A 12,718-nucleotide genomic window follows, 5' to 3' on the forward strand; every position below is an offset into this window, starting at 1 on the left:
AATATGAAGAAAATCGTGAATATAATATTTTATATCTTATATTTATACATATATAAAAGAAACTTAGTAGAAAACAAAACTGTAAATAAATCTAATCTAAGAAAGGGATTATCAACTAATAATTCAGAAAATGGCATAAAAAATATAAAGGATGAAGATGAACATATTAATATTGTAGGAGATGATTTTTCAGCATTTTCTTATGGTGGTTATCCTATTTATGAAACTTCAGGAAATGTAGGAACTCAGGTTGAAACTGTAAGAGCTATTGATGGCGGAAATGATATTTCAATGGATTCTAAACCTAAGGACAATAAAATTAGTACTGAATCAGGATTAGGCGAAATGACTATTGGATTGGTCAGTGAATCTGCTAGCAGTTTAGAAAATGGTGAAAATAAAAAAGAAAATATAAAAAAGGAAAAGCTTGGTACTGAAAAGGAAGGTTCTTTAGATAGTCATGATAGTTCTCAGGAAAAATTAATGCCTAACAATAATTCTAAATGGTCTGATTTTCTTAAAAATATCGTAACGTTTGGTGGTTTTGGTCCCATTGTGGTTCATGATGTTAGTGATACACTTTCAGATATATCTAAAGATAAAGTTACTCAAAAGACAGCTAAAGATATTGGTAGTACTTTACTTGACTTTTTTTTACCATTACCAACTCAGAACTCTAATACACATGAGAAGATAAATGATAATAAAAACGTATCATATATAGATTCAAAAACAGGATCAAATGCAAAAGGATCATCTCCTACATATTCTCCTATTATGGATGATGGCATAGAATTTAGTGGTGGTTTATATTTTCCTGAGAAAAAGTCGAATGAAAAAAATAAAGAAAAATATGCTTTAGAATCATTAAATTTAACATCTTGGGATAAAGATGATATTGCTAAGGAAAACGAAGATGTTAAAGATGAAAAGGATGAATATGATGAAGATAAGGAAGAAGAATTGGAAAAATACGAAAGCGAAATTACAAAACAACAAGACGATATATTAGATGATGACGAAGTATTAGAAGAAGAAATGTTAGAAGAGAATAAAAATGAAACAGTAGATACAGATGATTTAAAGAAAGAAAATATACAAGATTCATTAAATGATAATAATTATTTTAGTTTAATTTATGAGAACTATAAGGATAATGGTAAATCAAAAAAAGCTGCACAAACATTAATCACAGCATTGATAAGTATATTAAATGGAAAAAATGAATTAGATGCTACCATAAGAGGATTAAAACATAGGTTTATAGAATTTTTTACATATAATTAAATATTGACCATAAAAATATATATATATATATATATATATATATTTTTTTTTTTTGTTTTATGTATATGCATATATTTATAATTAATAATATTTTTTTAACAAAATTTTGTTTTTATACATATTTTAAATTCATATCTTTATTTTGCTCTATATTTAATATATATATTTTATAATTTTTCTATTTATTTGTATTATTAACATTACTTTTTTTAATTATTTACTTAATTTGTTTATTTATTTATTCATTTGTTAATACTTTTTTTTGTACTTTTTTTTTTTTTTTTTTTTTTTTATAACATCATAACAAAATACTTCATATTTTGTAATGAACATTATATATATATTAAAACGTTACCATAAAATTTTGATAAAATTTCACATGCAGTACTCTAAAAAATAAATTAAAATAATATAATATAATTTAGAGGAAATAATAGACAAAATTATACTATAAAGCATATTGGTTAAAATAAAATATTTCACTATTGTTAATTTGTAAAATATATATATTTAGAATATGGTTTCATCTGTTAATTTCTTATAAATATTAAAGAAATAAACATAAGACTATAAAAATTTTATTTTTTAATTTTTTTTTTTTTTTTTTTTTTTTTTTTTTTTTTTTTTTTTTTTTATATTAAAAGGTTAAGAATTTAAATGTGGATATATTAAAAATGTGTAGAATGTTATAGAGACATTTTTATTTTATTTTATTTTATTTTAATTTAATTTAATTTAATTTTTTTTTTTTTTTTTTTCTTTTTTTATTCTGAATATACAAAACACCGTAATATATTACATTAATGATTATCGGGGTTTCTTTTAATAATCAATTTATGATATTACAAATAATATTTAAGAGTTAAATATATATATATATACATATATATATATATATGTTGAGTTATATATTTGTTATACTAATTTCCTCTATGTAATATATAAATTTATAATTAATTGATTTTTTCAAATGTTCCATTATTGAAAAAAATTAAATAAAATGATATATTATATTTTTTATTAAAATTAATATAAAAAAAAATAATTCAATATCATTAAAGTAAAAAAATTTTTTTTATTTTTTTATAATTATTATTTTATTTATTTTTTTTTCTTGGAAAATATATATATATATATATATAATTTTTTAATGCACACCGAATTTAAATAAGAATGTCTTTTCAGATTCAGAATTAATCCGTTAGAGTTAATCATTTTTTACTTTTATATATTAATTAAATTTAATTAATGTAATTTTTAAGAATTAAAAATTAAATAAGATTAAATATGTTATTTATATAATATAGACATAATTTTTTTTTTTTTTTTTTTTTTTTTCATTTTATTAAATAAAAGTTGGTTTTGAGATTTATCCTTTTAATAATTCATATATGAATCATTTTGGAAATGAGGTCATTTAATCACATTTCTTTTTATTTATTTATTTTGCATGTTCTTATTTTTTTAAATAATATTTCATGCAATGTAATTATTAATGACAATAAATCTAACTCAAATGTATCAAACATTGATAATTTAAAAACAGAATATGATGATGATGCTTTGAACGTTAATAAGTGGGAAAATGAAAAACATGTTTCTGGAAATTCAGAGGATGAAAAAGACGAAAATAAATACTACCCAAGTGATGTATGTGAAAAAGTTGGTATATTTTCACAATGTCCTAAAAAATCATTTAATTCAATGAATGATTGGACCTACAGAAATAAAAAAAATTCTTCGGAAGTTAATACTGGATTATATGTTCCTCCTAGGAGAAACAAATTATGTCTTTTAGATCTTGGGAAACGCAAAAATGGTATAAAGGATATGAATAAATTCAAAGAGGAACTTCTTAAAGTTGCTTCAGGTGAATCATATTCCTTAATGGAATATTTTAAGAACGAACCTTCAAATGCAATAGCTGCATTAGATTATAGTTTTGCTGACTTAGGAGATATTGTTAAAGGAACAGATTTGATGGATAATAAATATACAAGAAATATTAATACAAGTTTATATAATATATTCTCTAAACAAAATGGGGATAATGATATAATAAAAAAAAGATTGGAATGGTGGAATAATAATAAAAATGATATTTGGGAAGCAATGGTTTGTGGATATAGTGGTAATAAAAAAGTTGAAAATTTTCCAGAACATAATAATATTGATGAGGTTCCACAACGTTTCCGATGGTTTAGGGAGTGGGGCAAGGATGTTTGCTATGAATATGAATATAATTTATATGTTGTTATAAAATTATGTAAAATAAAAAGAGATAAAAATAACGATGAATTATATATAGAGGAAATGCAAAAAAATGATGAATGTACAAAAGGATTAGATTATTATTTAGGGTGGATTAATAAAAGAAAAACCCAATGGGACTATCAATCTCAAATGTTTAATAATTATAAAGGTACATATGATAATGCTAAAGAATTAACACCACAATCATATTTACATGATAAATGTATTGAATGTAATTGTAAGAATAAAGATTTGGAAAACACTTTTAAAGAAAAGAAAAATAAAGATGAAATACTTAAAGTGTTAATTGAGAGGAGTAAAGATATTAAGGACGAAATAATGAGGGCTCTCGAATCAAGTACGCAAATTATATCTAATGATTTTACAAATGAAGATGAAGATGAACAAATAAACAATAGTATAGAAGAAACGTCAGAGGATATAAAGAATGTATTCACAATACGTAAATCTGAAAATAATACATCATATGATAATATTAGTGAATATATTACAAATGATGGAGATGAAAATCTGGAAGATGTTGAAGAAGAAGAAATATATGAAGATAGTGAAAATATATATGGACCAATGAAAGAAGAACCAAGAAACCTTCCCTCAAAACGTAGTGTGAAAAAAAGAAAAGGTACGTTGAGGGGAGGGGAAAGTAATAATAGAGCAGATAAATGGAAATTATCTTGGTCTTGGTCTCCATGGACTATAGCAGGAGTTGGTATAAGAAAACTTTTTTCAAGAGTTACTGATCCAATGACTTATGCGGAAGTTGCCTCCAGTATTCCACATGTTGCAGAGAATTTAGTTCGAACTTCTGCTGGAATAGAAACTAGTACATCTAGTGAAGGGAGAAACAGTGGTTCATTAGAAGAAGAAGAAGAAGATGATGATGATGATGATGATGATGACAGTAGTTCACATGGTTCAAAGGGTTCACAGGAAACATCTTCAACGCAAGAAAATAAAGAAACCACAGATATGGAATCTCCCTATGACCGTATTTTGGGATGGGAATTTGGTCCTGTTGCTGTTCCTGGTAAAATTCCTAATCTCTTTTCTGAAGAAAAAAATTTACTGGAATTAGTAAATTTAACTTCATGGGATAAAGATGATATAGTAAAAGATAGTGAGGATGTAAAACATGAAATAGAGGAACAACGTGAATCACAAGAACATGAAGAAGAAGAAATCGAAGAAAATGTGGATGAAATAGAAGTAGAGGAAGAAGTAGAAGTAGATGAAGAAGAAGAAATAGAGGAAGAAGAAGACGTAGAAGAAGAACAACAAGAACAAAGTGATACAAAAGCTACCGAAAAAAATGTACAAGAAAAGGATCAAACAACAAAGGATAAGGAAAAAGAAAATGAAGAAACAGCTGATTTAACAAGAGATAACAATGCACATCAATCATTAAAAGAACGTTATAACGATAATGAGCAATTAAAAAAAGTTGCTGAGTCTATAGTGAAAGACTTATTTAGTTTGTTTAAAGAAAAAAATACTTTTGAATCTCTTTTAAAAGATTTAACTGGAGATATAACACGTTTATTTCAAAATAAATAAATAAACATATATGTACATATAAATGTACATAAATATATTTATTAATTAATTTTTTCTTTTTTTTTTTTTTTTAACAATTAATATGTTGATTTACACCAAAAAGAAAATAATATATTTTTTTTTTTTTGGTTATTTATATTTTTTATATAATATATATTTATAAAAAGAAAACAATATTTTTATCATTTTTTATAATTACATAACTACATTATGGAAACTTCATATGCTTTAATCTGTAAATATTTGATTTATATAAAGATATATTCATCCAAAATGGAAAATAAATATATCCTTAAATATTAATTTTTGTACATAAACGTTTTATTAATAGATATTTATAAAAATCAATAAATATAAATAATTGTTTTCTTTTTTTTTTTTTTTTAATAAAATACTGCTAAATTTTGAAAATATTACACTTTAATAATATGAATTTTTAATATTTGAGTTCCTAATAAAAATAAAAATGTATGTAATTTTATATGTTTTATAGATAAGTATATGGTATTATTAAATTATTTAATTAGAATGTTTTTTTTTTGAAGAAAATATGTGTTGTCTCTCCTTTTTCTTGGTATTTTGCCATTTAATATAAAAATTTTATAACAATTTATATGATTTTGTTTTATAACAAAATATGTGCTACTTAGGATTACATTTTTAAAAGCAAATAGTAAATATTCATAATATTTATTATTATTAAAATGGACTAAAAGATGTTTCAAATTATTTTATAAAGTATTTTTTTTTTTTTTTTTTCTTTTTATAGTTATCCCAAAAAAGAAACGCACAAAATATTTATGTATATAATATGTATATTTTATTTTCTTTCATTATAAAAATACATTTCCACGTCAAAAGACAATATAAATGATATAGTTATTACATGGATGTATTTAATTATATTTAAAAATAAATAATAATTAAGAAAATAAATATATTTCTTTTTTTTGATGACATAAATTCTGTGTCTATCTTCTTTCTAAATTTAGAAAATAAGTTTATCCAATTATTTCAAATTTTACATTATTCTTATTGTAAAAATATAAATATAAATTTAATTTATAATAAATTAAAAATGCATAAAATTTTTTACTACGGAGAATAATTTTTGTTTTCATATGCATTTATAGGGTTTGTAATAAGGTATTTTTTTTTATCACTCTTGAAAATATATATATGTTTTTGAAGAATTTTCAATTAATGAATTAATAATATTTATTAAACTATGCAAATGAATTTTAAAGAGAAATTATAAATATAATGAATAATGATTCATAAGAAAATATATATATTGTAAATAAAAAAAGTATAAATCTTTCACAAAAAAAAAAAAAAAAAAAAAAAAAATATATATATAACAAAATAAAAGAAATAGATAAAACATTAATGAGTAATATACTTTCTAAATAATATGAAAAAGATAATTCAAATGATTCAGGATATAATTGCATTAATTATAATAAAGAATATAAAAATTTATAAATTATAGATATAATTAAATTTAAAAGATTGCACCCATGATTATTATACTGGTATATATTCAGACGTTTATTAAACAATAAAATTTTCATATTATTTATCTAAATAAAGAAGGAATAATCAATGTAAAACAAAATATATTATTTGAATAATATCTTTACAATATTTTGTGATTTTTAAAGGTTCCAGTATTTTTTTCGTTTTTTTTTTTTTTTTTTTTTATTAGAAAATTATCTCAGTATAAAAATCGTAAATAAAAAAATTATAAAATTTTAATAATTAAAAATAAAACTAAAGTTGATATATATTTATAATAAAAGATGTTTTTCTGTTGTGCATTTTTAGTTTATAAAAATAATTTAAATTATTATTTTAATTTCTTCTATTTTCTATATATGTTATATTTTGTCTTGTATATAATTTATATTATAAAATTATGTTTATTTGTGTTATTTAATTATTTTGTTTTTATATTAATAAATATTATTATTTTATTTATTATTTATTTTATTTTTTTTTTTTTTTTTTTGTATATTTAATTCATTTCAATATGCATTATAATAATAAATTTCATATTATTATATCTGCAAAACAAATATAATAATTTACGCTTATAATATAACATTTTGTATATATTTTAAAATAAAATTTCGTATGAGGTGCACAAAAAATATTTTAAAAAAATATAATTAAAATAGAAATATTATGGAATCTTAATTATTAGTCTTAATAAAAAATAAATATTTTTTTTATTATTTTTTTAAATAAATAATATTTATAATTAATGTATATTTAAAATATTATTATATTTTGTGTGCCTTTATAAAAAATAGAAACGTAAATATATGAATAACAATTTAAAATTTTTTAGTTATTAATTTATTTATTTTTTTTTTATTTTTTTTTAAGTTACAACGTTAAACAAATATATGTGTATTACAAAAAAAAGAAATTGCATGCATTGTGATTGAAACGTTTTTTTTTTATATCTATTTTATTCATTAATATGGAATAATATATAAATAAAATATATTATTTTTTTTTAAATTTTCCATTATATATATATATACATGTAATACAATTAAAAATTTTAAATAATTATATTGAATAAAATAAATTATTAGATTTTAATAAATATATATATGTGTTGAATTAAGTATTGTCTATATATTTTCATATGATATATTTTGTATAATTATATATCGACACAATTTTTTCTATATTTCTTCTGAGAGAAAAAAAATGAAATAAATATAAATGGAATATTATATTATGTAAACTCATCAAGATAAAATAAAATAATAATGCAATGTAATTATAGTGAACAGAAATTTTTTTATTATTTTGGTTTGTTATATTTTTTTTTTTTTTTTTTTTTTTTTTTGATTAAAATAATAAAATCAAATTATTTATATATTTTAATTGCACAACAAATTTTAGAGAAAATGTCTTTTTATTTCTATAAAATAAATATTATAACGTCTCATAAAATTTGTTTTGTATAATGTAATTAAATTAATAGAATTAATGAATATATATTTTTTAATTATTATTTAATTAATAAAAATTAAATTAAATGTTATTATATATATATTTTGATTTGTTTCTAAAAATTTTTATTTTATGTTACTGAATTAAATATACATAAACTATAATAGATATAAGAATAATTTCATTTTTATAATATTATATATGTTTATATAAAATGTTAATAGTAATTATTTAAACACTGTTATATTATTATATTATATAACAGTGTAATTTTTATTTTGATTTTTATTTATTTATAAATAAAAATTAATATATTTTTAAATTTAATTAAGGTTCTATTTACCAAAAAAAAAAAAAAAAAAAAAAGTCATATTAATAATTCACAATATGAAAAAAATATATAGTATTTTCTCTTTTTTATTAATTTTGAACATTTATAAATATTTAAAGAATGTTGAATGCAATGACATAATAAATTACAGTGGTTTAAATCTAAGAAACGGATTACCACCTAATAGTTTAGATTTAACTAATGGATTAAATAATAGGAATGAAAGTATTATTGATTCTAAAATTGAAGTTCATGAAAATAACTTTTACCAGAATAAAGATAATACTATCTCTGTAGTTGGACAGGATGTGCCTACTTCATCGGAAGCTTCTTCTAAAATTATAAATGCTAACGATTCAGAAGGAAATAATATTGATAATACTAGAGGACTTAGTGTTACAGATAGTGGAATTCCTGATGGTGGTGCATTTGGTGGAGGGCTTAGTGTATCTGAAAATTCACCTCTACAAGGTGGTTTGAATAAATGTCCTATTGATAAATTTTGCAATGGTATTAATACAATTCGTAAATGCCTCACGAGAACGTATGAAGAAAGAAATGATACCTGGACTTTTATAGATGTACAAACGGAAAACGCAGGGTTAATTGTTCCTCCAAGGAGAAGAAAATTATGCTTAGGAGATATTTCTAACAGAATTTATGGAAAAAGTAGAGATGATAAATTAAAAAATCTTAAAAATGAACTTAGCAATGCTGCTTTTACTGAAACAGCATCAATTTTTAGAAAACATGAGAAACAACCTGAAAATATATTCAGTGCAATGAAATATAGTTTTGCAGACATAGCAGACATTATTAAAGGAAATGATATGATAGATAATATAATTTCTAAAAAGATAAGTAATAATTTGGATAAGGTATTTAAGGTTAATGATGAAACAAATATAAAAGAGGAACGCGAAAAATGGTGGAAGGAAAATAAAAATGATATTTGGAATTCAATGATGTGCACATATATGAAAGAAAAGAAAGATAATAAATGTCCAAACCATGATAATATACATGAGGTACCACAAATGTTTCGTTGGTTTAGAGAATGGGGGACTTATGTTTGCCAAGAAATAAGCAACAATAGAGAAATTTTAAAATCTGGTTGCAAAAATAGTATAAATGGAATTCCTAGCAATTATTGTAAAAGTTTATTTAAGGATTACGAAAATGTTATTAATTCAAAAAGAAGTGAATGGGAAATATTTGTTAAGCATTTTGATAGGAAGAAAAGTGGTTATATTGCAGCAAATGGATCAACACCTGAAACTTATTTAAAAGAAAAATGTCCTGAATGTGATTGTGCAAAAATTAATTTAAATGATATATTTCAAAAAGAATATAATATACAAAGTTTATTAAAAGAACTAATTGATCCACAAACATCCGGAAGTGTATCAACAAATATATCTGCAGTAGTGCAACCGACTGGTGAAGAAAACACTGAACAAAGAAGTGTATCAAGAACTCAAGAACAACAACAACCACAAGAACAAGAACAACCACAACGACAACCCCAAAATATACAAAGGGCAAATAATAATGACAATATTTTAGGGTGGGAATTTGGTCCTGTTGCAGATCCTGGTACAAATCCATATATTTCGTCTGCAGAAAAAAATTCTCTGGAACTAATAAATTTAACATCATGGGATAAAGAGGATATAATCAAACAAAATGAGGATGTAAAAGAAGAATTCGAAGAAGAGCAAGCTCAAGAAGAATTACAACAAGAAGAAATAGAAGAAGAACTAAATGAGTTACAGGAAGAATTACAAGAAGAACAGGAACAACTAGAAGAACAAGTTGAGGAAGAAGATAAATCAAATAAAGAAGAAGGAGAACAAGAGAAAAAAACAGACGATGAGGAAAAAGAAGAAACAATTGAATCCTCAGATGATAAGAATGCTCATCAATCATTATCTATAGGTTATAAGAATAATAATGAAACAAAAAAGGATGCTGAAGCTATAATGAAAGACTTATTTAGTTTGTTTAAAGAAAAAAATACTTTTGAAGATCTTTTAAAAGATTTAACGGGGGATTTAGCCTCTTTATTTCAAAAACAATAAATAAATAAATATATATGTATATATATGAAACTTTTCCATGTAGTGGAACAATAAAATTTAGTTAAATTATGGCGAAGGAATAGTACATAATAATAAGTATTATGATTTACCTGAAAAAGACGAGAAAAAAATACAGCTGAAATACAATATAATGAATATCTTATTTATAAATCCATTTTTTTCTAATAAAGAACATATAAGAAATAAAAATAAGATTAATTCCAATAGTTTTATGAATAATGAATCTTATTATGATTTTATTTCTTTTGTTCCATATTTAGTTAAAGTTTTCTTCCTAAAAATATTTCTTATAATTTTAAAGGAAATTATAAATATAATGAATAATGATTAATTATAATATAATTATCATATTGATAATAATGTGCATTAATATATGACATATAATTATAAAAAAGAAATATATAAAAAACAATAAAGTATTATACTTTCTAAAAATTATAAAAGAGGTAATTGAAATAATTTAGAATACAATTCTATTAATTATAATAAAGAAAATAAAAATATATATATTATACATATTAATTAATTTAATAGACTGTATCAATGATGATTATACTGCATATATTTATAATTTTGTTAAAGATATACCTCTTATATTATTTCATCTAAAAAAAAAAGAAGTAAAAAATTAATTATTGAAATGATTTTATACAATAATTTATCATTATTAAAGATTTCATTTTTTTTTTTTTTTTTTTTTTTTTTGTGTTACATTTTGATCTATATTTAATGTATAATATTATAAATTTCTATTTATTTCTGTTATTTATTTATTTTATTTTTATAATATAATATAATATAATATAATATGGTTTATTTATTATATTATTTTTATATCATATTAATTTATTTTAATTATATATATATATATATATATATATATATATATATATATATATATAGTTATATATATTTTTAGGGGGAATAGCGTTATAAGAAAAAATTACACATTTAAATATATACATAAAAAATATATTAATTTTAATAAATAATAAAAAATTTTTGATAAATATTAAAAGAAAATTTCATATAAATTGTTTAAGAAAGAAATTAAATAAAATAATTAAAAGGGGGAAATGCTGATATTATAAATATTAATACTAATTAAAATTAAATATTTTCATTATAATTGTTTTAAAAAAAGAAAAAAATATATCCATATAATTATATTTATTTATATTTAAAATTTTTTTTTTTTATTCGGTGTTTTTCTATAAATATTAAACAGATATTAATAAATATTTATATATTGTTTATTTATTATTTTCATTTTTAACATTACAACATTAAGAAATTTTATGTATATTAACAGAAAAGAAATTGGGTGCATTGTTATTGAAACATTTTTATTTAGGTATGTTATATATATATATAATATTTTTTCTTCAATCTGGAATAATATAAAAATATAATATATTATTAACATATTCGGTTTCACATATATATAAAGTATTGCAATATTTTATATTATATTATTGAGGAAAATAAATTATTAGATTTTAATAAATATGTATATGTGTTAAATTAAATATTCTCTATACCATTTTCGTATATATATTGAATAAATGTGTAGCGACCAATTTTTTCAAATTCTCCTTTCCTAAAAAAAAGGAAAAAAAATATAAAAATGGATTATTATATTACATATACCCATCAATATAAAATAAAATAATAATGCAATGTAATTAGAATGAAGAGATTTTTTTTTTCATTTTTATTTATTTTATCTTATTTTTTTTGTTTAAAATAATAAAGGCCAATTATTAACATATTTTACTTGCACACGGAATTTAAATGAGGATGTCTTTTTATTTCTATAAAATAAATTCTTTTATATCTCATAAAATATGTTTCTATAAAGTAATTAAATTTAATTAATATAATTAATTAATGTTTTGTTTCATAAATTATTTAATTATTAAAAATTAAAATTTAATTAAATAAAATTAAATTAAATATTATATACATATATATTTTTTTTATACTTTTTTTTCCAAATTTTTTTTTTATTTAAACATTTACATATACATAACTTATTATATATGTAAGAATAATTTCATTTTTATAATATTGTATATGTTGATATAAAATTTTAGTAGTATTTATTTTAACAATATCATATTATTATATTATATAACAATGTCATTTTTATTTTGATTTTTTATTTATAAATAAAAATAAGTATATTTTAAAATTT

General features: G+C 19.9%; 3 protein-coding genes across 3 annotated transcripts; all 3 read left to right on the top strand.

Moving 5' to 3' along the window:
- Positions 1–3: 3 nt before the first annotated feature.
- Positions 4–1,287, top strand: PADL01_1034100 (merozoite surface protein; the record flags this gene model as incomplete). The annotated part of the gene is made up of 1 exon (XM_028682421.1): positions 4–1,287. One exon carries the CDS (start codon positions 4–6, stop codon positions 1,285–1,287), a length of 1,284 nt encoding a protein of 427 aa, XP_028538701.1.
- A 1,407-nt stretch (positions 1,288–2,694) lies between these two features.
- On the top strand, positions 2,695–5,115 carry PADL01_1034200 (duffy binding-like merozoite surface protein, putative; the record flags this gene model as incomplete). Its single annotated transcript, XM_028682422.1, has 1 exon — positions 2,695–5,115. One exon carries the CDS (start codon positions 2,695–2,697, stop codon positions 5,113–5,115), a length of 2,421 nt encoding a protein of 806 aa, XP_028538702.1.
- A 3,360-nt stretch (positions 5,116–8,475) lies between these two features.
- On the top strand, positions 8,476–10,500 carry PADL01_1034300 (duffy binding-like merozoite surface protein, putative; the record flags this gene model as incomplete). Its single annotated transcript, XM_028682423.1, has 1 exon — positions 8,476–10,500. One exon carries the CDS (start codon positions 8,476–8,478, stop codon positions 10,498–10,500), a length of 2,025 nt encoding a protein of 674 aa, XP_028538703.1.
- Between the last annotated feature and the right edge of the window lie 2,218 nt (positions 10,501–12,718).

This window comes from Plasmodium sp. gorilla clade G2 (assembly GCF_900097015.1).
Source record: "Plasmodium sp. gorilla clade G2 genome assembly, chromosome: 10".
Classification (NCBI taxonomy): Eukaryota; Apicomplexa; class Aconoidasida; order Haemosporida; family Plasmodiidae; genus Plasmodium; species Plasmodium adleri (nom. inval.).